General features: G+C 34.2%; 2 protein-coding genes across 2 annotated transcripts; one reads left to right on the top strand and one right to left on the bottom strand.

Annotated features, from left to right (window-relative positions):
* The first annotated feature begins 2,753 nt into the window (after positions 1-2,753).
* LOC125813858 (protein TAPETUM DETERMINANT 1-like) lies at positions 2,754-4,799 on the top strand. The gene is made up of 3 exons (XM_049493329.1): positions 2,754-2,937; positions 3,273-3,365; positions 4,458-4,799. Exons 1-3 carry the CDS (start codon positions 2,838-2,840, stop codon positions 4,793-4,795), a joined length of 531 nt encoding a protein of 176 aa, XP_049349286.1. The 5' UTR covers positions 2,754-2,837; the 3' UTR covers positions 4,796-4,799.
* Positions 4,800-7,610: 2,811 nt separating this feature from the next.
* Positions 7,611-21,332, bottom strand: LOC125813892 (protein MICRORCHIDIA 7-like). Its single transcript, XM_049493367.1, has 21 exons — positions 20,881-21,332; positions 20,114-20,188; positions 19,970-20,004; positions 19,814-19,892; positions 19,156-19,248; positions 18,949-19,033; positions 14,745-14,820; positions 14,000-14,125; positions 13,171-13,269; positions 12,955-13,056; positions 10,933-11,094; positions 10,750-10,845; positions 10,186-10,237; positions 9,993-10,104; positions 9,855-9,916; positions 9,362-9,577; positions 9,132-9,271; positions 8,620-8,711; positions 8,441-8,528; positions 8,046-8,168; positions 7,611-7,967 (listed from the first exon to the last, which is right to left on the bottom strand). Exons 1-21 carry the CDS (start codon positions 21,281-21,283, stop codon positions 7,890-7,892), a joined length of 2,394 nt encoding a protein of 797 aa, XP_049349324.1. The 5' UTR covers positions 21,284-21,332; the 3' UTR covers positions 7,611-7,889.
* Between the last annotated feature and the right edge of the window lie 4,629 nt (positions 21,333-25,961).

The following is a 25,961-nucleotide window of genomic DNA, read 5'->3' as shown; positions in this document are numbered from 1 at the left end:
AATGATCGAATCTATCGTATATGTACCATTGATGGACAAAAAAGCATACAATTAAATGTATATATTTATCTAAAATTAGTCTGATTTATACGAATCAACTGTGCATTTGAGGAACTGTCCTCCAATTCACATACCGTGAAGCACCTAAATATTTGATTTTAAACGCAACACTCTTGGAAGGAGTTTGTTCATTCGGGATTTGTATGTATCTATGGAGATAACTGGAAAAAAATAAAAAATCTGAGGAATATACAAATATAAATAAAAAACAATAGATTGAAACCATCTGAAGAGATAAAGAAATAAAAAAAATATCACAAGAAGTTATATGAAATTGTGGGGGCACGATTTGAGAGGGAGACACTGATTTTTTAAATTTGAAAATCTGATTGTGCTTGAATGAATTAAGGAAAAATTTAGTAAAAAGTTTGTAACGAGAGAAAAAGGTTATTTGTATAATTAGGAAAAGCGGAATATAATATAGTATACAAATCGAAAGTTGCTCCTAGTAAAGAGGATTAAACGTTGGTGGCGAGTAGTAATTAGCGAAAATTATAGCTACGATAACTAATTAACTAGTATATATATTTGTTTACTCATGTAATTTCCCAAATAAAAATGATACAAACCGCATGATATGATTTCTCACTCGTTCCCACCATTTTAACTAACCATAAGTTGTTACTTCCTTATTTTCTATTTATGTGATTTATTTTGAATTTTATGGTTTTTTTAAGTTAAAATTATAGCACTCCTTCGTTAGAGGCATACAAGACAGGTTTTTTTTAACTTATCAATTTTTATTTTAGCACTCTATCTCAACTTTGTTCTATTTTAAAATACAAAATACTAGTAATTTTTATGATTTATTTATGCTCTTCAACTGCAGTTTGCATTTTATCGATGTTTGTCTATTATTTTTTGTAAAAATGAAAATAAAAATCAGCGAATGATCTTTTTTTTGTTTTAAAAATATTTTTTGAGAGTTTTCTCTGTATTTTTGCGGGAAAAGATGAAATTGTATGATTTTTTTCTTAAAAGATTATTGACAATCCGACGAAATCTGTCGCGTTTTAGATATTTTTAGTAATGAGCAAGAGTTCTTTTTTACTCGTATTCAAGACGAGTTCTTTTTATCCATATTGAATTGAATTAAAAATTAAAAAGCAAATATTTAGTCAAGATAATCAAAATGATCTATAAAAAGTCAAAACAATGCTCAATTATTACTAATCTTCCACCATAATTCGTGTTCTCCATATCGTCTTATCTAATGTCATGTTTTGATAAGCAGAAAAATACTTCATATCATTTCTAATCACTTCTTTCCTATACTTCTTCAGCCTAAATGCACCTCTTTCCATACTCACCTTATTCAACTTCTCACACCTCCTTATTGGATTATTTGTACATGTATCTCCTCTTCACATGCACAAATAAACTCAACTTTGCTTTCCTCATCTTATCCACGACAGAGGCCATACTCTTGTCTAAAATGTCTTCATTCTTAATTTTATCCTTCTAGTATGCCAACACATCCATCTCAACATTCTCATTTTCACAACTTGCATTTTCTAAATATGTAAAAATTTTACTAACCAATACTCATCCTCATATATGAAGATCGTTTTAATCACCACTTTATTGAAATTACTTATGAACATTATATTACACGAATTCAAAATTAAATGGATTAGCCATTATTTTAGTAGTAGTAAAACAATAGGCGTTAACCATGGTCCATGAGTATAATTGAAGAGGAAAAATTGGGTAGAGATTGGTCGTAAGTCCTAACCACAGCTCTAATTGCCGCGTGGGGAAGTGTATTTAATCAGGGTTAAGCACGCTGCTGCAACAATGGCATTTAATGACATTTATCTCCTTTCTCTATCTACAAACATTCCGCGAGATTCCCTTTATTCATTCTTTCACTCGTAAATTCTCACACACTCACTCTCTCTCTCTATACAAATGCATGTTGAGCTTTCACTCTCTACACAGAGGGTGCACGCGTCCGGAACCGACTCTCTTTCTCTCTCTCTGTAGGCCTCTTTAATTTCCACTCTCTCTGTCTGCAGTTTTGCAGTCTCTGTAGCACAGTGTGTGCGGGACGAGCTTGCTCTCTCAACAAAGTACCGTACGTGTATGTGTGTATGATCATCGAAATCTCGACCTTCATTCATATTTACTGCAATTATACATACAGGCTTTTCTTTTTTTTGCTTCCACTGTTTTGGTATTTCTGGCGTTTGTTGAAACTGTGGTGTTTGTCTCATTGAGACTCAGAAAAAAGCTTATTTGCTTTTCGCAAACTCTGCACATTTTGTCTCTGTTCATTCCACTTTTTTCTTACTATTTGAATGTGTTCTTAATTATCTCGGTCTTCTGTTACTGTGTATAAGTATATAACTTCGGTCTTCTGTTACTTTCTTCTTCGTCTTGTTCGGCGCTTCTATTGATTTGATGTTTGAGTTTATAGCATTTTTCTTTTAACTTCTCAAAAAGTATGTAATATATATATATATTGCTTTATGTCAACTCATACTTTTTAAGTTTATCAAGTCATTTCACGCATCTCTCATATTACTTTTTCCTTTTTCTCTCTGTGATTTCAGTCAAAGACCGAGTCCCAGCTGATTCAACAGTTCTTTTTTGAATATCTGTGAAAAGTTCCGCCGTCAGCTGGACCGGCGACAGTGAATCGGCTCTTCGTCTGTTGTCTCTCTCCTGAAACTTCCTTCCGTCACTTGGAGTCGAAACATTCATCTGAAATTTTTTGCGAGTTTGCGTCTTTGGGAGGCCGGAGCATATAATATATTTGTTGATTCGGTTTCATAATGAGCTCTCAATCATTGAAACGGCGAAGCAGAATCGGCTTGACCTCCGCCGTGTTCGTGTTCTTTCTTCTCTTAATCATTGGACCGGAGTTTTTTATAGGTGTGTATGCATTGTATTTACGATGAGAAATAGTTTATCTGAAAAATCACATGCTGTGCACAGCTGTGGGAGAAAGAGAGAGAAGAAGAAGATAGTTATGTATGGGGTCGGTTTTCAATGAATGAGATTGCATTTATTTGTTAGGTCTGCTTGTTCTATGGTTTAATATTTGCACACGAGGATCTTTCCATTATTTATTTGATTAGTTAGCTTTTTCATCCCCTTTTTAACTACAAAACTGTGTACATTAAATTCTGTAGACGGCTACAGCTTTTGATTTTCATCCATCCATAGATTTTTTTCTTTAATGCTTCATAAATCGACTTTGATTTCAGGCAGACTTATTGGTCCCAATTTCATGGCGGAAGCAAATTCAGCCGTCACTGGAAACACCAATGTTGGTCCTCATCGCAAGCTTCTTAAGCAAGGTTAGTCCAAAAAAAATTCAGTTGTATAACTCGACAAAGAAAAACGATTTGAAATTTAATTTTGCTCTACGAAATCCCCCTTTTTTGCTTTAAGGTACGGCCCTAGACAGCCCAGCAGCAGGCAGGCAGCGTTCTGTTTACTGTACAATTTTTTGCTTTGTTAGGTGGCGCACGTCAGTTTTTGTTTTCTCATGTCTATTGGTCATATACTCACAATACAAATATTTGTCATAGTAACCCATAAGTTGAGGAAAAGGTTTAAACTAATTGAAAGGGCAAAAAGAAGAAGAGGACAAAATATATAAATGCATATTTACTCGTTTGCTTTATTAGTTTCTGCTCTGGTTACATTGTATTACTTTGCATGCATTTTTCATAATCTGGGAAACTGCTACTGCAACTTCAGTATTTTTCTATTTTTCTGCTTATAAGTCTATGTCTTGTGCCAGATATATAATATCACTTTCCAAACGATTCTTTTGACTTTAGAAAGTTGAAACAATTCTATGCAGTCTGCATTTATTTTATCTTATAAACAGAAAAGAGTGAAATAAAATTGTAGCTAGTGTTTCCAATTTGTATGGTATTAAAAGAATATTTGGCATCTCTTGTCTTCTATCACTGCTCTACAAATATGGTGTATTTGCTCTGTGTTTCACGTGCACATTGCTGGCCTCCCATTAAAGATACTTGAAGGAAACATAATTTAAACGCCCCAATTCCCTATATCAGCATTTCTGATTGTTCCGTCCCTTTCGATTTAGGCCAAAATAGTCTTGATTATCTTTAGCTATTGTAATAGATAACATTACCTTATTTTTCAAGTCTCTTATTTGAAAAGGCATATACATGTAGATGACCATTTAAATAATAATATTTAATCCATGTCCTAAAACTAGAACTCATACCAGCAATATTATTTATTGCACCCATCAATGCTCAAGTTACAGGGTCAAACCCGACCCAACATTTGATAGGAAAAAAGGAAACAACCAACTACTTGGAAAAGGACCAACCAAGGATAGGTCTGCTATTGCTGTTTGAATTTTTTGGTTACTTTTTGACATTATGTGCAATTGCTTTTTGGTGCAGGGAATGAAGTGGAAACAAACCGGATATGGGGTGACAAATGTTCAAAATCTGATATTGTGATAAATCAGGGACCTACAGCACCTCTACCCAGTGGGATACCCACGTACACAGTGGAGATAATGAACGTCTGTGTCTCTGGCTGTGACATCTCCGGCATCCATCTCAGTTGTGGTTGGTTCAGCTCTGCTCGTCTTATTAACCCTCGCATTTTCAAGCGCTTACATTTTGATGATTGTCTCGTCAACGATGGGAAGCCTCTTATTAATGGTCATACTATATCCTTCCAATATGCCAATACTTTCCGTTACCCACTCTCTGTTTCCTCTGTTGTCTGCTGAAGGGTCTAATAGCATACACTAAACACTAGTTAAAAAAAAACACTTAAAACAACAATGATTTAATATAGCTAGATAGCCTTTAGGGGAAAAGCATTTCCAGTAGCTCTTTTTTCTTTTGGGCTTTTATAGATTGAGAACACCGCCTAGCTCTTCCTCGATTTGTCTCTTTTACTTTGCGTCTATTTGGAAGGACGTGGAGATGCAGACTTATGGATGAGTGTTTGCTGCCGAAAAGTAAGAAAATTCTGTTCGTAATTCTAGAGATCTTGTTTTGAAGGGTCTTGACTTTTTGTTCATATCAGAGTGACTTAACTGAGGAAAGAAAGCTAAAATGCAGCTGTAGTTTTTGGGTTTTGAATATAAAGTATACAACTCTTCTCGTGTGTTTCTCTTTATTTGGATCAGTGTACATGCTCAGAATGATTGTTGTTGAATCTTTTTTCGTATTCTTTGACAACACCTAATTACAATGGATTTTGACCAAGTCAATTATTCATTTAACAAGTCTTAATATTGACCTGTCACTTATTTCATTGTTGATGAACTTGGCTTTTTGAAAATTCCAAACTATAGATTTGGGTCAGTGGCAATTTTTTAAAATAGAACATAAGAATTATCATATTGTTCAAACTTTTTTCGTAGCTTCTTCTAGAAAATTTTAGAAAGCATCGTCGTCCTAACGTCGGATCACTGTTAAACTTCAAAAAATGTGAAAAGAAAAATTGGTCTCATTCGAACTGGAGTACAAGAAACGATTTACATCTAACAAGTATTTCGAGGCTTATAGACGAATTGATGAACAAACCAAAAATTAAAGCTACGGTTTTCAACTATTTAGAAGAATGTTCATCTATATCTATCTATCTCTATTACATTAAAAACATAAACTCTTAACTTGAATGTTAAACCTAACTTAGGTTGTGATTTTTTCGATGAGTTGTGACTTTTCCGATAAGTTGCGATTTTTTTCAGAAGGTTGTGATTTTTTGATGAGTTGTCACTTTTTCAATAAGTGGTGACTTTTCCAAAGGATTGTGACATCTTGGAAAGGTCATGACTTTTCAGATAAGATACATAAAATACTTGTTCATACCACCCTTTGTTGACTATAAATAGAGGGGTTTTCTCTCATTTTTCAACCATAATTTTTTTTTAATCTTCTTCTTGCATTTTAATTTTTTTTGTGTGATTTTTTGTCGTTCAGTAAGGCCGAAGTCTAGCGGAATATGAGGTACCACTATTCTGATGAAGTAAATCGTTCTATCCTAAGAGGGTATATTCCATAACCTTGAGTACTTGAGGAAAATAATTTTTGATGATACAATAATTATTTTTTTGCTTAATATATATATTAGTATGTAATGTTCTAATATATGAAGTTAACATGATATAGTGTAAATTCATTTGTTTTTGTTAATAATTTCTCTGGTAATGTAGATATGCTTATGAATATATTTTTCCAAAATTTAGAGAATTGTCATGATTTATTTTTTAATGTTCAAGACAAAAGAATGACTTTATTTATCAATGATACTTGTGTGATTTAAATTGTCATGAAGTTTGCTTCAAAATATGTATTACTATATAAACATTGCCCTTTTGTTTTACTTATTTACTATTTCAATATTTTAGACGAAAAAAAGTCCATATGACTTGTAATAACGTCAGTTGAAGTTTGTATTAGTTTAATTTTTATTATTTATTTAATATAGCTAACTTTTATGAGAAAAATATTTTCATTAATGCTAAACTTATTATTCAAATATTCACTTAAATAAGCAAATACTATTTACTACTATAACATATATTTTCTGAATTAGTAATCTCGGAGAGTATAAAATATATTTTCTGAATTGGTAATCACGTTCAGCGCACGTGTCAAAAAACTAGTTACTACAAATTTCGAAGTTCTCTTTTAAGTTGAAAAAATTGATAAATGCCGCTTTCTCTGCGTAATTTCAAATCAGTTGAAGTAAAGAATAGGTACTAATACCAACCAAGATTGTGGTAGGAATGGTAAATAATCTTTCATCCTTAACCAAGAGATTTTGGATTTGAGTCACCTTTGGTACGGAGTCACCTTTTGGGTACAGAGTGTTTTACCCGGGTTTGAGTCGCCTTTTGGGTACGGAGTGTTTTACCCCAATGCAGGAAATCCCGTCATGAATTCGAATTTAGTCCAGCTACTGTGGTAGCGAACACCGGGTGGTGGGAAACAAAAAACCAAAAAAAAAACAGGTACCAACGGTTACGGACAAAAGAATGTTACCTAATTGATCATAAACACTGGACATCCAGCACACAACTACAACACAATAGAACAATAGAACTCCAACAAGAAAGTAAATTTACAGCACAAAGAAACAATTGCAATCTTTTGGACAGGACAAACAAATGGGCAACCCTACAACATGAATTTCTTCCTCCTAAAATAACACAAATTACTTTAAAACAAGGATTGAAGTACACTTATTTAATTCTCGAAAAAAGCAAAAGTGACAGTTCAAGTAATAGATCGAAGAATATAGATCTTTGTCCGATGCAAGAACATTATTTCATCCTAAAATGCATCAAAGAAGAAACGACAGCGATGGGCAGGATAGGTCAGGGACTTGTGCAGCAATTACTAGTCAAATATCACAGCAAAGATATTGAAATTATCACTGCAAAGTTGTTGGATAAAAATAAAGAATGTCACCAGCATCTCCATCAAATTAGAAATTAGAGGGCAATAAGTCTTGCCATTTTCTAGAATATTTACAAAACAGTGGCACATCATCCTGGGAAAAAATTTGGCATTGATATTTCTCCTAACCTAGCACACCTCAAAGCTAAGAAGATGAGAGGCTTCAGGTTCTAAAGATAATAGGGAATCGAGGTTCACCCTAAACCACCCTACTAGGCAAGACAACAGAAGCTTCGAGAAGAAATGAGCAATGCCTGTGTGCCCGGAGCTCAAGAGCAGTGGAAACACAATTAGGTTAAAACCACTGCACCAAAATAACGTTCCTACGAATTTTGGTGCTATGGCTCACTCATAATATATACAGCATGGACAACCAAGAGAGACTGTGAGTTCCCTAGATGATTTAAACTACCTATGATTGACAGACCTTGTCTTCTCCAGAACCTGCACCTTGTCAAGAAGCTCTTGTATAGTATTTGATGCATCCTGAAATCGAGTCAAGAAAATCAATTGACTATTCACTTCCTAAAGGGAAGTTGCAAAAAATTGAGTAAAGAAGTTCACCTTCAACTTCTTTCTCAAGTTCTCCTCCTCCATATCACGGCGTTGTCTCTCCTCCGTGAATATGTCTATTAAACTTTCTTGCTCCTTGTTAAGTTCCTCTATTTTTCTAGTCGACTCCTGCAGCTGAACATGGAGCAGAAGTATTTCAGTTTCTTTAAAGAACCCATCAAAATCTAGTCCAACAGAGTTTCACCATTACTATTACAAAAATAAACTGTAGATAGATTCAATAGCAGGAACCACAGAAATGTCCAAGGACCTTGAGGTCATGTTTTCAGTTACCAGAATGAAGAAAAAGGAACATGAACAAGTAGTACTCATATCCACCTATAAAGCTTTCATGCACAGAAATGCGGCTAGATTGGTGAACAGTAAACATCAAAATCTCATCTAACCTGAGCTTCAAGTGATTTGGATCTCTCTCTTTCAAGTTGTAAATCACGTAACAGATCACCTAAAATCTCTTCCTCTTTCCTCCGCAACCTGTTGAATAAATAAACATTTTGATAGCTCATATGAACCTAAAATGCTACAAAATAGCTTAACAATAATGCAAAGGTTGAAGAGCAAGCACCTTTCTTTAAGCTCACGATTCTCTGCTTTTAACTGCTCTAGAGACTCCGTGAGGTTATCTGGCAGCATGCCCTCATTCTCATCAGCATCTCCCTATTGGGCCAAACAACAAATTTATCAATTCCACTATCTGCTCCAACTCTCCATGAAATAAATTCTATTGAAGAGCAATTTTCCCCAATGAGAACCTTCAAAAGTTGATGAGCGCAATTAGGTGCGCAAAATTTTGGGCCATACCAACCCCCCTCCCTACCCAAAAAAGCACTGACAGTGTTCAGTGAGAGTCCATGGTAATGAATGTTAGAATCTCCTGTAGCTTCAAAATTTTCATCAAGACATATGAATATCACTTCAAAAAAAGCACACTGGCTACAAATGCAGCAATTTAACATGATACTCTGGCATATATCGCTAATTGGAGATATTCTATTATTAAGGATCCTAACCCTTTCCTAAAAATAAGACATCCAGAAGAAGATTTGGAGGTTAAAGGGCTCATAGATCTGAAATAACCTTTGATCTTGAACTTCTAGTAACTCGCTTGAGGCTTCCACCAGGAGAACATACTTGCTCAGCAACTCTTTGTCCAAAGCCTGGCGGTGAATGCATAACCCTAGAGCCATCTTTTCCATTAGTATGCTTCTGATGTCCACCTGGTTGATAGCCATCTTTTCCATTAGTATGCTTCTGATGTCCACCTGGTTGATAGCCATCTTTTCCATTAGTATGCTTCTGATGTCCACCTGGTTGATTCTTTGGAAGGACAACTTGGACACTATCATCGCTGTCATCTTCGGCAGAAGTTGATGGCTCCAAAGAACTTGGTATGTTTCTAGATCTTCTGGTTTTGCCATCATGCTTGCCATTAAGATGCCCAACACCATTGCTCTTCTCAGATGACTTTCCGGAACTATTATGTTTCGATTGAGATGCTGAAGGAGGATAATCAGGAGAATTCTCTGTTGAAAAACATAATTATGTACTTATCAATTATAATAAGAAACAGATATAATCAGAAGGCAAGATCACCTACAGTTATTAAAAAAATAAACAAATCAAGAAAAAACAAAAAACCTTAATAACAAACGTAATATCTTCTTTGAAAATAGAGATTAATGTGAAATATATGAAGTTGTGAACACAAGTCCCCAGACAAAGAGTCAAACCTTACTAAAGGTTGTGTAAAGCATTGATGAAGGATAAAAAAATAAGATAAAAAAAGAAAACCTAGGATACCTCGTGCAATAGCTTTCCTATTCCGCCTAGGAGCATACCCAATTTTGTGACAAAGAGTTGACCTGGAAAAGAAATTAGGAGTACACTAAGTACATGTAACTCTGGAAAAGCACAACACGGAGATGAAACAGAACACACCAGTAAGTTTTCTGCATCTGCACTAATCGTGCTTCAAGTCTTGAAAGAACTGTCGTACGCTCAAACCCTTGCTTGTCATGTGCTGGTTCAACAAAATTGGCTTCCAATACACCTGGCATCAAATAATGCAAAACAATAAGCACTTTAAACAGGCAAGCTATAAAAGAATGACTTTTAAGATAAAAGAGCAGACCTATAACTCCACGCCCGTCACTTCCAGGAGCATGCCAAAGCCTCCAAAATGGCTGACAACAGAAGGAAACTTTAGTACAGATCACTAGACCACAAAATGGAGAATGTTCTGCCATGCAAAGGCTCCAAACTATGCATCTCTTACTGACAATAGGGAAAGTCTACATAAACTCACATACACCATATGTTAACAAAGTTGGGAGTGGATGAGAAAATTGTTCTTTTTCGGATTAGCAGATGGCAGATTGGGGAGAACAACGAAATTATTTCACTGCAGGATAAGGTAAAACATCTAGCGCATGTCTCATTACCATGTTTTTTCGCTAATATGGTTCATTACTCTAGTTTTCAGGGTAATCTTTATAATACAGATACAAAATGTTGCCTTCTCAAACAAAAGAAAAAAGAAAGGTGCATGTCTCATAAAAATAGATCTGATATACAAATCCCCTAGTACACAAATGTACTGGGGAAAGCATTCCACCACATAATCAAGAAGATATCAACAACCTACAGCGATCATCACTGTTTACTAAAACAATTGCACTTCAGAAAAAAGACAAACCTTAATAAGTCTATTTTTGTGATACACATTAAACCCTTGAACATCAATATGGGATTTAGCATCCTTTACAAACCCAATTTTCACAGTAGCCACCATCTACAAGCATCAAAATGAAAATGAATGAGAAAAAGATTGATCACTGAAAGAAAATCCAAATCAAGTTTGCCTTCAAAGACATATTACATTGGAATCTTTGGGTACTCCATCCGTGCCAGACATAGGGCGATACGTGACCTCTTGGGTCATCATCATATCATTTACTATGTTATGGTGCTCAACATCTTTACCCCGCAGAATAATCCGAAAGCCAGGAGCAACTCTTAGGTATAGAATTGATGCATAGCTCTGAAAATCCAAGAATACACGTGATAAAAACAAAATTACTTTCTAAGAAGAAGAATCATATACGTATTTTGTGAATATAACAAACATCAAACGCACTTAGCACTAGAGAAAAGACAGAGCTACAGGAATTCCAATCAAAGTCTATGCAAAACCATGCATTGAACTGAAACCAAGCAAGGGCTAAAGAAAGAGTAGGTAAATAAGCAAAGAATAGTACAACAACATACCCAGGGTAGTCCCACAATGTGGGGTATGGGGAGCGTAGAGCAGTGGCGGAGCCAGAATTTCGACTAAGGGGTGTCAACATATAAGGAAGTAAAATCGTGTAGAAGCCAAGGAGTGTCAATATGTGATTTATGTACATACAAAAATATTTTTACCAAGCTACACGGTATAATTTTCTGACAAAGGGGTGTCGGTTGACACCCCTCAAGTATATGTTGTTCCGCCACTAGCGTAGAGTGTAAGCAGACCTTAACTCTACCTCAGAGGTAGGGAGGCTGTTGTTTCCAATAGACCCTCAGCTCACATAGGCGAAGAATAGAAGAGGAAACAAATCAGCTATTAAAAATCAAATAGGCTAGTTAACTAATCAGAACACAGTAATATTAACACAAAAATACACCCTTATTTTAGTATTACCTCTATTGTTTCAACATCTTCATAATTGTAAAGATGGTAACATTCCTGTTGAGCTTTAGAAGCAAAATATCAAACAAAGAAAAAAATTATTCAGACATTCACACCTCTTAAGTGGATTGTATCATGTTCTCACTCTTTGCCAACACCATTACAGTGGAGAAAAGATGGAAGAAGAGAATAAAAACAATATACATTTATGACCAGGTTGTCTCAAAATTCTCTGAATCAAGCATTTAATAACCAAGTCAGCTCCAAAACTTGTCTTCCCTTTCACAACATACGGGAAAGTTGTTGACAAAGACCTCTATGTACATTTTGCAACTGATCCTCATAGGAAAAGGCCCAATTAGGAAATAGACCAAATTCATTTAAACTATGCATTACATAAATTAAGAGAAACTGATTCATTTCACTCCAATTTCATCACATAATTCCAATAAATCAATTCATCAAGCAACTCGTATCTCTTGGCTAAAACACTATTCAGATAATCTGAAAATTCTACAAGTGTAACTAGAGCATATTTTGCTGGTTAAGAATTGCATTTCTCTTATTCTGATGGGCAAATAAAATTAAGTACTTGCACTTAATCTCAAAACATGAAAATAATTGGTCAACGTTCTACTAAGAGTATACAACAACAAACCCAGTGTAATCCCACAGATGAGTCTGGAGGAGGGTAGAGTGTACGTAGACCTTACCCTTACATTGAAAAGGAGGCTGTTTCTGGTTGTATGAACGATAAAAAGGAGGCAGCAGCTACAAGCAGAGCTCTACCAAGGAATATACAAGGAAAAAATTGGTCTACAACTACTTATGATCAAATGTTAGGATGATGAACTTGCAACCAAGACGCACTTGGAATGCTTAGGATTGACGATAGTCGCTAGCCGCTCTTGATGTAGATCAATATGGGCAAAGGCAAATACCCACTTGATAACTACAACTGCTCCTTGGTTCCAGAAGCATATAAACTTCCACAATCCAAGCAGGGACTTAGAACTGCTGCAAAAAAAACTATATTGGGAAAATACTTATCCAACTAGCCTGCGACATTTTTTAGTTAGAGATAAATTTAAGTGCCCTTCATTTGGATTTAAGAGTCGAGGAACTAATCAATTTCATCACAGAACCTCCACAGTAACATGAAATCCAAATAACCTGGTGACGTGTAACAAAAATGCTCCCACTAAACATGGCAGAACAATTATTACTTACCCTTAGTGAATGTCTATATGTCAAGAAATGCCGAGAGTTCGGATACTGTTTGGCCATCTGTATGCTCCTCTCATCACGGTTGACTCCTCTTATTTGAATATCCTGAAGGAGAGAATGAAAGAAGCATGTCACTCGAAAACCACGAATCATGTAACAGCACGTTAAGTAAAGCAGAAAAACAAGTAACAAGTAAAGAGTATTAAAGGGTTTGGTTACATGTGGATCAGCATCAAAATCTAGCTCGAGTAGTCCTTGGTCATCCTCCCACAAATTGTACACTATAATCCGAGTGCCTTGACCTTTCATCGGATTAAACTGCAGCATGTATAGAAAAAATAGAATGATTAGCAGATACACCACATCCAAAACTGAACGACGGAGTAACATAGAAACAAAATTGACAAGGCAATATCATGTCAACCCAAGTATTGAACTTTATAAGTGTGTGCCAAAAGGGTTCATTAATTTCAACCTCGACAGGCCATGGACTGAAAACAGGAACTACAATGGGCACATGCTCAAGGTAAGAATACGATTGCTGAAGTTCATTGAATACTGAATAGTGCTGGCTGGAAGCATATACCATATAGGACAGGAGAGGAGAGGAATACACAGAAAAGCTTCACAATGGGGTTGCACACTGGCTGGGCCAAGGTTAACAATGGAGAGCTAGATTTTTTAAGCTAAATTTGAAGTTATGAGAGCTGAATTAAATTTGGGGGTGAGTATATGTTCTATTTAATACTGCAATCAGGATTCAGAGTTACACACCCTTTAGCAAATCTTTCCAACTGTGCACTTAGTAATTTAAATTACTCATATGACAGCTTATATCTTCTCATTGCTCCTGTACAAGATCTTTCATGATAGTTTAACAATCCTGGAAGGAATTAAAATACTAGCTAAAATACTACTAGTTAGCTAGAGAATTTTTTGTAAGCTCAAATGCCATATCTTGTAAATTATGCATCTTCCTGATGCTGTTATTAATACCACTTATCTTATCAAAAAAAAAAAAGGAGGGGGAATGATTTTGAAAATTTACCTGTCTAAGAAGATCAACTTCACTTGAAAAAGGGGACCACTCAACTATGGTCTCAAGATTTCTATCCCAGTCACCAGGAGATGATCGTATTATCTTGTCCCACCCTTCTCTTTTTTCGTAGTCAAGCTGTCACAATAGCAAGAAAACAAACATCAATATAAGAGCTTGTGAACACATCTAAAGTCATTAATATCCAAGAAAGTTCTAAAATATCATTCTCATGAAGGGAATAAGTGATCCCTCTTTCCTAGGACTTATCAATATAAGTCTAGAGATGAAATGCAAGAACCACTATCAAGGGAAAAAGTAAAATCAGGACACCATTAGCAAGGCCAGAAACATGTTTATCAGGTTTTCTTAAAAAGCTGTAGCTTAGAGATAAGATAACACAGGCAAAGATGGGAGGAAGAGCGCAAACACTAGTACAAAATCTCCACAAGCAACATTAAGTCCTGATACAGCACACAGCTTGAACAAAATGGAAGGTAGAATGCACATTTGTACAAAGTTTACACCAACAACTGAACTCCATACAAAGCACAGAGTTTGTTTACTTCGTTTAGATATCTAACACGAGAATAGGGGCAAAGAGTTGATTAATTGGGTTTCTAATTAGTGAATTGTAATAGAAGCATTTCAAGATGCACTACCTCAGATAGGGACACTGGATCCTCATTTTCACCATAAGATCACAACAACTATGGATTAAAAACTATGGAAATTTGAAATAATTCAGCATGCCTACCATGGGAACAATGATGTCTTCCATTCCTTTGTTTCGCAAGAATGTGTAGGACAGCAATCCAATGCTCTGGGTGGGGCTGAAATCAAAAGAAAATACAGGGTAAATCATAAGTAGCAGTATCCAACCACCACAAGAATAAAGAGAGAGAAACGAGGGTCAAAAGAAGATGGCTTTGAGGTGTGTAATCACTTTCTTTAAAGAGATATTTCCCGCATACATATTGGGGAAAATACAAACAAATCCGTTCAGGCTACAACAAAGCCCTTTGTTTATACATGCAGATTTTTCTTAGTCTACTTCTAGTCTAGAGAGTCTATATATTATAGAACTTAAGGGATGACTCTTCATAAGAGTCATGTTCTTTCATGAACTTTTCATAAGATTCATGTTCTTTCATGAACAAATAACTTTTCATAACAATCATGTTCTTTCATGAACATATGTGTGTTCAATTTAAGACCTCTATATATTTCAAAATATCCAACAATCAAATAATCACAAATACAAGAGTGGAAGACTGCACAAGAGCCTGAGGAAGTTGAGATCAGACGTCACTAACTTCCAGAAATAAAAGGGAAACTTAGGAAGGAATCTACGGTGCAAGGAACCAACCGTAAGGCCTTGCACTCGCAACTCACATGCCATTCTCATGGATACAACAAACATGTGTTACACGGTCTCCATTTTCCTCAAATGTACCCCACGACAAGGGATGGCTACTTCATGCATAAGCTTTCAACACACTCCTAAGTTGCTAAAAATTGAATGTACCCACACAGGATATTTGATTGCACAAAGTTTCATGCTAAGTTGCGGACTCTTCACTTTCGATGCCGCACACGTGTTGGATTCTCCAAAAATACACTACTTTTGGCATGGCAAATCCGACACGCACCCCTTAGAAGAGTTTGTGCAACATAGGTTTCATGTGACTTGATTGGAAATTAGGCACCAGACATTGGGTTACCAGTTTAGACACCTGGATTCCCAGGTATCATTGGTCTTAACATAAGAGCTAGCTTTAAGCATATGGAAGTGCTATGCTAGCGCTAGGCAAATGTCCCATATCATACAACTCCAGCCACAAACTACTTCTCCAATAAACCCAAGTGTTTCCCCAGTTGACAAAATATACTTAAGCAGACCAAACAAAAATCACTCTCTCAATGACATGAAACTAGAAATCAACCAGATCAGACCCAAGTTTGCAATGAGCACATGCATAACCTTCGGGATCCAGTCCCATGTTTTTTTTTCCTTTTCCTTTGACAAGAACTGTGAAAGTGATCTGCAACAAATATTTTGAGCAACCACCTTTTGGAATTGGCAACCAGCTAACTAATACAGGGAACAAAAAATGAACTTGCATGTCATTGATGATGCAAGCAAAGGGTACACCAGCCCTATAAATAGACGCCAGTTTCCCCTCATTTATCCATCCAAGCAACACAAGGAAAGACACAATACATCAGTTGCATAGAGAAAATCACTGACAGTACAAGGAAATAGTCTAGGAGGAAAAAATAGAGTGTGAGCGAGACTGTAATAAGGTAAGAAAATCAAAAGAGGATTATGTCCTTAAGAGTGTATAGTGTTTTGAGTACTTTACTCGAGACTACAAAGGTAAAAATCCTTGCTATAGTGAAATCAATCTCTCCTCTCTAGTCGTGGTTTTCCCTTTAGTTTAAAAGGGTATCCATGCACAAATTCTCGTGTCCTTGTTACTCAGTGTATTATCGTTGATTACCATATCGAGCCCATACAACTTTTTATCCCCGCCTTTTGCCCTCAAACTCTTCATACAAGTGCTCCAATCCTATCGTTTTAGCCGTCGTAACCGTGAGCTAAGTTTCCTTCTTCGTCGCCTTATACTTCTCCCTATTCTTCCGTTTGTCCTCTTGATCTGTGCTTTCCACTAATGTTGCATAAGCAGCCTTTGTGGCTTCCACATCTCCTTGAACCTTCCCATTCCATCACCGTAAACCTCAACCCCCTCCCTCAAGTTGCTTCCCTGATGCATCCACTTACTTACAGTTAGGGGTGTTCACGGGTTGGTTTGGATCGGTTATTGGTCAAAACCAAAACCAAACCAACTTAATCGGTTTTAAAATTATCAAAACCAAACCAAACCAAATATAGTATACATTTATCGGTTTGGTTGTTTTCGATTTTGGTTTGGTTTGGTTCGGTTATTTGGTTATTAACCATACATAAAAATAAAAGAAACAATTCATTCAAAACGTGAAAAAAGTGACAACAATCCATTCAAACGAAAAAATAGTTAGAATGATTGGCATTATAGAACTTTCGATCATTAAATTTACTGAATAAAACTTCAAAATTCACTATTTTGGCATAGAAGCAAGAGACAATGACATTTTCATAGACACTCATATACATGAAACCGATAAGAAAATGTTCTCACCTTGGACATTTTTTCTTTCATAAGTAAATTATAAATAATTTTGATGAAACATATATAAAATCTTTTAAATTGTTTATGAATATAATATATTATGTGTATAATAATAAAATTTATGTATATAACTTGTTGGTTCAGTTCGGTTATTTCTTCAAATTTTTCGATCAAAACCATAACCAAACCAAATAATATCGGTTCTAAACAATCTAAAACCAAACCAAACCAAAACCCAAATTAAATCGGTTCATTTAATTGGTTTGGTTTGGTCTTTCGATTTGGATCGGTTTTTATCCAAACCATGAGCACCTCTACTTACAGTATACCCGCTGCTTCCTCACCCCTACCCCAATAGCCACCTCTCCCACAACTCCTGAGCTTTGGCCTTTGTCAAGCGTCCCCCATTTAATCTTAGGTTGGTCATATAAGGTTCTCTTCGTCCTCTTGATATCCAAATCTACAACTATGAGCTTATGTTGGGTTGTAAGATCCTCGCTCCAGATAACCTTGGAGTCTTTACAAGGACCTCTACCTCCCACTAAGGAGTAGGTAATCCATAAAGGTCCTAGGCACCGTACTATGGCCTCTCACCACCTCAACCAACTCCTCCCACATCATCAAACTGATATATAAATACATGGAAGAAAAAAAAATGAACTTGCTAATGGCATTGATGATGCAAGAAAGGGGTATACTAACCCTATAAATAGAGGGCATTCTTCCCTCATTTGTTCATCAAAGATACACAAAGAAAGAGAAGCAATACATAACTTGTAGAGCGAAACTCACTAATAGTAGGAGAAAAAAAATTGTGATTGATATTATAGTAAGGTGGAAAAGTCAATAGGTTTCTTTCTTTTGAATGTATAGTAGTCTTCAAGCATTTTACTCAAGACTGCAAAGTGTAACAATCTTTGTTATATTGAAATCAATTGGTCCTCTAGAGAGGTGATTTTTCCCTTAATTTAAGGGGGCTTCCGCGTAAAATTCTCGATGTCCTTGTTTCGCATTTTATTATGGTGCGACGTGTCTATTGCAGTTATAAACTGTGAATATTGTTTTTGTAGGTCATTTTTTTCCAACATAACCCTCGGCTTATTATCTCAATTTGTATAAGATTCTTGTTTTATATTTTATTTTATTTGTTTATTATTGGTGGGGGTGTCAGATAGGGGAGTGGATGGAAATCAACATTGTGCAGTGGAATTAAAGCTGCGTTGATGGGTCGAAACTACCAGCATAACCTCACAAATTTACTTCTCGTGTTTTGGCCCCGACCATCCCCCATCACACTTTATACCTTCCCTGCAGAAGGCAGGGTAAAAAGAGATTTTACTTTTCCCGCTCCGTTACCATACATAGTTTTTAACCAAGGCAACAATTTCAAAAATATCATCTCATTGTTCCCATACAATCACTTATTAACTGATAACGGGAAGCATGTCATGAACTCTGGTGTCCTACTCTTTGCCAATTAGGAATACCATTAGGACTGTGTGAGAATCATAATATTCTGTTCTACAAGTTCTAAGAAAATCATAGAATGGTGATCATCCAAGGGATGTATGAAGCTACACATAATATTAGAAGAAAAGCTGCACATATGAAACCAAGAACATAAAATGCTGATGAGCAGAGAGGGAACAAATACACGAGTTATGACAAGTCCATGAATGAAACTCCAGTAACATGTAAGCCCTAGGCCAATTTCCAAACTTGTACCAGTTGAACTGAGAAATGGAAGAACAGAGTAAGAGACCATTAAAAGGAGGCAGAAGTAAGAACCTTTTCCCTGGCTTCCCACCAGAACGAGAGAAAACAATCACATCAGCTCCAAGTCTCATGGTACTTGTCTTGAATCCATTTCCATCTATACAAAGCACAAAAATAACTTATACGCTGAAGTAGACATTATTGATAATCAGAACAACTGAACAGAAACTAACAATATCAAAAGCATTTCATATCAAAAGCATCTCAGTTAAAACTCACACTGCCCAATAGTATCAGCCATTTTGCTTTTCACAGAATATCCCAGAGACATGCAATGCCTCATTCGCTCAGGATCCATCCCACCACCATTATCTGTAGAAGAATGAGCAAGATAAATGACAGTTTTAAGAAGCATATGATACAATGAAGAGGGAAGTTTAGTGTCTTGATCAAAGAGAAAGGTTTAGTGCATATAAGAAATAAATATTTCAAACAATAACATTTTTAGGGTGGTTAGGAAAAGATTTAGCCAGCTTATTGCTCCTACTAATGAAGCATAGCCTATCCACAGTTTTATACCATCTAATAGGGAACTCCATGGTGGGGCATCGTGTTCTCCTGAGAACTAACATTGAGATTGCTTCTCCTCAAAATACACAGAACACAAATTGATGTCCTCTTTACAGGTTGTCTGATTCACAAGAATTGAAGAGAAGTGGAAGTACATAACCATTCTCCACTTCACCAATCCCAATAAAAGTTAAAAAGGAAAATGGAGGGAAGAAAAATAAAAGGAAGGAAAGGGTATAGAAGTTGATTGGTTGGGATAGTATAGAAGGTTTTCCTGAAGACAGCTTATCTGACATAAAAAAGACTGGCATTCTCATTTGTAGAGAACGCATAGTTCTAGCAACCATATAAAAAGCAAAAGAAATACCTTCAATCAGAAGCATTCTGCTCCCATCCTTTTTGTTTTTGACCATATCAATGTTCACATATGTTGCTCCATTGGACACCTTATCAAAGAGAGTGAACTTAAAACAGTATGTTAAGTGACAAGAAATAAATGAGAGTAGTAAGCCAAAAAGTATACCTCATCCAATGAATTGTCCAAAAGCTCAGCAAGAGCTGCAGGATTGGATACGATCAGAAAAGATGAAATCAAGAGGGAAAAAACTGTAAGGGTATGTAATAAACCCTACAAAAAATATGGTTAAGATCAAATGAGATAATTTACCTCCAAGTACCCACTTGTGACTTGTGGCATTGGAGTGTAGGAATTTGGGATGAACTCGGACATGATCTATACCACCTACAAGATTAAGAAAGTATGTTACTCTCACAGCTAAAATAATCCTCTTTACTACAAGAATCCAAACAGGAATATATATAATATCCTTTCATTAGTATATATAACCAGAGATATTAATACTTCCAATAAGGTTAGTTAATAAATGGTCTTACTAGTATACAACTTTGAAACATTCTATTGATCGAATAAAGGAGAGAGATTTTCCACTTAAACTTAATTAACTTACCTAATTAACCAAAAATAAATAAATAACCATAGTTTCCCCATATCCAAAAAAATTGAGAAAATCTAATTCACCCACCCAATTAAGCTTACATAATAATCCACCAAAAATTACAGTCATTAAGGTTCCGAACTACTACTCCTAGCTTACACCATATTCCACAAGATTTAGACAATCCAATTCACCCACCAAATTTAAGGCACAATAATCCACCAAAGAAAAAATTACAAACTAACCATCATTAACGCTCTGAACTAACTCAGAGTTTCCCCCATATTCAACAAGATTTAGACAATCCAATTAACCCACCCTTTTTAAGCTTAGAGTAATCCACCAATATGTACAAAAAAAAAACAATTCATAGAAAAATTAAACGGAAAGGGAACATAATTGCTGGCATGCACGAATCAAAAACAACAAATTCAACTAATTTTCTTAGTTCAAGTTGCTCGAGAAAAATAATACAAACCTGATTTTAGTCCTGAACTAGCAGAAGGAGACCCTTCATAATCTCCAGCCTTCCAAAACTGCTTGCAATTACTCCCCGAAACACTTAAATCCCTATTACTTCCATTAGGCGGAGCCGGTAACTGCAATGGAGGTTCCTTAGGCGGTGGCAAAGGATCCAAAAATCCCAAAGGCAATGCGAAGTTCACATCCTGTACACTCTTCCTCTTCTTCTTCGGCCTATTACTACCATTACCGGAAAGACTACCGGAATCGGAGTCGGAATCGGAGTCGGAATCATCACTACTACTTAGATCAATAAACACCGATTGAGGCGCCGGTGAAGATTTCTCCGGCGGCTTCTTCGTAAACCCTCTATTATCATCCAAAATTTCTTGCTTAATTACAATATTGGAATTCGCCATGCAAAAAGGAAAATTAGAGAGGACAAAGCAAGATTCAAAGAATTTTGATCAAAAGGGTTTTCACGTACACGATGATACTATATAAACCGTCTGATTTTCTGGAGATCTGTTGCCGGTTTTTTGGCTGTGGGTCCCCCTTTTTAATAAGCGTTAATGATGTTTTGTTTAGCATTTTGGCTCGGTTTCAAGACCGACCCTTTATAGATTTTTGGCTGGGTTCAACACCGACCCTTCACTTGCTCTTGTGAGCAAGAATTTTGATTCGCCCAATTTTAATTTTGATTCATCGAATTTAGTGGATTGTCTATTTAGCTTTTCCATGAACTAATAAATATACATTCATGTATATATATTTTTTAGGTGATATGAATTTTTTTAGATAACAATCTACTAATTTAACATTCATTATGGTGATTTTTGGAGTAAATTATTCACCATTATAAGATACATTGAAATAATAAAATAATTTTCTCCCTTATCTATATATCTTGAAATAAAATAATTTGTTTTAATTTTTTTTAAAAGCGACGGACGGCATCGCTTAGTCCGTCTTTTTTTTTCTGGATTTTTGTGACAAATATATATAATCAATAATTAATTATTTTATATAGATATCGACGCAGTCCGTCGCTTTTTATTAATTTTAATTGTTTAATTATTTTTTAAATAAGCGACGGACAACATCTTTATGTCCGTCGCTTCTTGGTCAAAAATATGGTCAAATATTTTAAGAAAGCGACGGACAATGTCTCTTAGTCCGTCCGTCGCTTTTTGGTCAAAATGTTGGTCAAACATTTTTTAAAAAAGCGACGGACATAGAGACTTTGTCCGTCGCTTTTTATTAAATATCTAAAACAATATAAATGATTTCCCCCCATTTCCCCATTTGTGAAATCTCCTCCTTCTCTCCACTCCTCACCACCATTGCGTCGTTGCTGCCACCGGACCTGCCGCTCGCTAGCCGCCTGCTTCTCCAAAGCTGCCAGACCAGAAGCCACCGCCGCCGTCTGCCACTCCTCTCTCATCAATCTCTCCTTCTCCTTTAAGGTTAGGGTTTAATAATGCATCAAAAAAAATTTCAAATTGAACTATAATTTGATTTTGTTAGCTATTTATTTGTAATTAGTTTATTGAATGTGTGTTTATTGATTGTTAGTTTGAATTAGGATTATTAGTTAGTGAGTGAATTGAAAATTTTAATGTTAGAGTTAGTTTGAATTAGGGTATCTTAGAATTTGTTTGAATTTGGGTATTTTTTGAGTTAATTAGTTTTATTTTGGGATGTAGGATTAGTTTGAATTAGGCAATAAGTTAAGGAGTTGTTTGAATTTGGGTATTATTTGAGTTTGTTTGATTTTCGGATTTTAGGACTAACTAGAGTTTGAATTAGTATTGAGATTTTAGGACTAATAGTTTGAATTTGGGATTAGGAATAATAGCTAGCTAGTTTGACTTTAGGATTTTAGCACTAGTTAGATTTTAGGATTTTAGGACTAGTTTGAAATTGTGATTTTAAGACTAGTTTGAATTTGGAATTTAGGACTAGTTTGAATTGTACTAGAGATTTTAGGACTACTAATAGTTTGAATTTGGGATTTTAGCTCTAGTTTGATTTTTGAATTTTAGGAGTACTTTGAATTTGGGATTTTAAGACTAGTTTGAATTTGGAATTTAGGACTAGTTTGAATTATATTTGATATTTTAGATAGTTTGAATTTGGGACACTATCTTGCTAGTTTGAATTTGAAATTTTAGGGATTTGAATTACAACTTAATTAGAACTTATAATTAAGTATAACTTGAATTTACTATAAATTGAACTTAATTAGGAATATGAACTTGAAATGTTGTTGACTTTAATTTATTAGAACTTAATTTTTATTCTTATTAGAACTTAGATTTTATTTGAACTTAATTAGAATTTTGTAGTACTTGAAAATCTTATTGACCTTAATTAATTAGAACTATATATAAATTAATTAGAACTATATTAAACTTAATTAATTTATAATAACTTGAAAACTTAATTAGGAATTAATATAAACTTAATTTTGATCAACTTGAACTTAAAATTTGAACTTGAACTTAGAATTTGAACTTGAACTTAGAACTTGAACTTGAAATTAGTACTTGAACTTGAACTTAGAACTTGAACTTAAAATTTGAAGTTGAACTTCTTGAACTTGAAATTAGAACTTGAACTTGGAACTAATTAGCTTGAATATATAACTAATTAAGTTTAGAAATTAGATATGAACTTGAATTGAAAACTTGAACTTATTAAAACTTGAATATATATCTATATGTATATAACTAATATTCTTGGATTTGACGTTTATATTTAACTAATTTTAAAACTTTTCTTGCTAGGCAACTGAGGAAGCTCAACATCTACAAAAGTTGATACAAGACTAGATTGCTTCTTTCATCAAAGTAGGAGATAAGGTTGGTGCTTCTAAATTTCTAAAGTTCAAGTACAATTATTTTCAATAATGTGTTTGTGTCCATCTAGTATTGATACTTAGCTTTAATTTTGTGATAATTTTTTTGTGTCCATCAATTGTTTGTTAAGCATAAGTACCAACACTAGTTGATCCTATTGATGACAAAATTGATTTTCTTGCAAGATCAATTTGTGTCCATCTAGTGTTAATATTAAGCTTTAATTTAGGAATAATGTGTTTGTTTAGCATAAGTACCAACACTAGTTGATCCTATTGATGACAAAATTAATTTTCTTGCAAGATCGATTTGTGTCCATCTAGTGTTGATATTAAGCTTTAATTTAGGAATAATGTGTTTGTTTAGCATAAGTATCAACACTAGTTGATCCTATTGATGACAAAATTGATTTTCTTGCAAGATCGATTTGTATCCATCTAGTGTTGACACTTAGCTTTAAATTTAGAAATAATATTTATTAAGCATAAGTACCAACACTAGTTAATCCTATTGATGACAAAATTGATTTTCTTGCAAGATCAATTTGTGTCCATCTAGTGTTGACACTTAGCTTTAAAAAGTTGTTTAGTTGTTAAAGTTAAAAAGTTGTTTAAATAAGTTAAAATAAATAATGTGATTTAGTTGGTGGATTTAGTTGTTGGAATTAAGTCAACACTAAACTAGTTAAAGTTAAAAAGTTATTAAGTTGTTTAAATAAGCTAAAATAAATAATGTGGTTTAGTTGGTGAATTAATTAGTTGTTGGAATTAAGTCAAAACTAAACTAGTTAAAGTTAAAAAGTTGTCAAGTTGTTTAAATAAGTTAAAATAAATAATGTGGTTTAGTTGGTGAATTTAGTTGTTTCAATTAAGTCAAAACTAAACTAGTTAAAGTTGTTAAGTTGTGTAAATAAGTTCAAATAAATAATGCGGTTTAGTTGGTGGATTTAGTTGTTGGAATTAAGTCAACATTAAACTAGTTAAAGTTAAAAAGTTATTAAGTTGTTTAAATAAGTTAAAATAAAATGTAGTTTAGTTGGTGAATTAATTAGTTGTTGGAATTAAGTCAAAGCTAAACTAATTAAAGTTAAAAAGTTGTCGAGTTGTTTAAATAAGTTAAACTAAATAATGTGATTTAGTTGGTGGATTTAGTTGTTTGGAATTAAGTCAATACTAAACTAGTTAAAGTTAAAAAGTTATTAAGTTGTTTAAATAAGCTAAAATAAATAATGTGGTTTAGTTGGTGAATTAATTAGTTGTTGGAATTAAGTCAAAACTAAACTAGTTAAAGTTAAAAAGTTGTTAAGTTGTTTAAATAAGTTAAAATAAATAATGTGGTTTAGTTGGTGAATTTAGTTGTTTCAATTAAGTCAAAACTAAACTAGTTAAAGTTGTTAAGTTGTGTAAATAAGTTCAAATAAATAATGCGGTTTAGTTGGTGGATTTAGTTGTTGGAATTAAGTCAACATTAAACTAGTTAAAGTTAAAAAGTTATTAAGTTGTTTAAATAAGTTAAAATAAAATGTAGTTTAGTTGGTGAATTAATTAGTTGTTGGAATTAAGTCAAAGCTAAACTAATTAAAGTTAAAAAGTTGTCAATTGTTTAAATAAGTTAAACTAAATAATGTGATTTAGTTGGTGGATTTAGTTGTTGGAATTAAGTCAATACTAAACTAGTTAAAGTTAAAAAGTTATTAAGTTGTTTAAATAAGTTAAAATAAATAATGTGGTTTAGTTGGTGGATTTAGTTGTTGGAATTAAGTCAAAACTATACTAGTTAAAGTTAAAAAGTTGTTAAGTTGTTTAAATAAGTTAAAATAAATAATGTGGTTTAGTTTAAGTTAAGCACACCAGAAAATACAAAAGTTATGATCATTTTATTATTGCACAAAATGTTAAACAAGTGTATTAGACCATCTCCAACCCACCTCTATTTTACTCTCCATTCTCTATATTTGGAGAGTAAAATAGAGAATGCTCACTCCAACCCACCTTCAAATCACCCTCTATTCTTCAAATTTAGAGAGGTGAATAGTAGTTCTCCAAATTTGGAGAATTACTATTCACACTCTCTATTTCACTTTTTCATTATTTTATTATTATTTCTATTTACTTTCTAATTAACATATTATTTTACATATGATTCCATTAATTAAATATCTAATATTCATAATTCTTTTTTAAATGTAATGTAATATTTTAAAAAATATTATTTAATATATACTATTTAATTTCAA

The sequence above is a fragment of the Solanum verrucosum genome, unplaced genomic scaffold (genome assembly GCF_900185275.1).
Source record: "Solanum verrucosum unplaced genomic scaffold, falcon-dt-bn FXZP01000205.1, whole genome shotgun sequence".
Taxonomy (NCBI): Eukaryota; Viridiplantae; Streptophyta; class Magnoliopsida; order Solanales; family Solanaceae; genus Solanum; species Solanum verrucosum.
This window is presented reverse-complemented; position numbering and strand designations above follow the sequence as displayed.

Excerpts from the sequence above, each read along its gene's own strand:
- LOC125813892 (XM_049493367.1), bottom strand. The coding sequence starts at position 21,283 with ATGGCGAATTCCAATATTGTAATTAAGCAAGAAATTTTGGATGATAAT. Across the intron at positions 19,893-19,969 it reads TGGACAATTCATTGGATGAG|GTGTCCAATGGAGCAACATA; the intron begins GTATACTTTTTG and ends CTCTTTGATAAG. Across the intron at positions 13,270-13,999 it reads AAGTTGATCTTCTTAGACAG|TTTAATCCGATGAAAGGTCA; the intron begins GTAAATTTTCAA and ends TACATGCTGCAG.
- LOC125813858 (XM_049493329.1), top strand. The coding sequence starts at position 2,838 with ATGAGCTCTCAATCATTGAAACGGCGAAGCAGAATCGGCTTGACCTCC. Across the intron at positions 2,938-3,272 it reads TGGACCGGAGTTTTTTATAG|GCAGACTTATTGGTCCCAAT; the intron begins GTGTGTATGCAT and ends CTTTGATTTCAG. Across the intron at positions 3,366-4,457 it reads TCGCAAGCTTCTTAAGCAAG|GGAATGAAGTGGAAACAAAC; the intron begins GTTAGTCCAAAA and ends TTTTTGGTGCAG.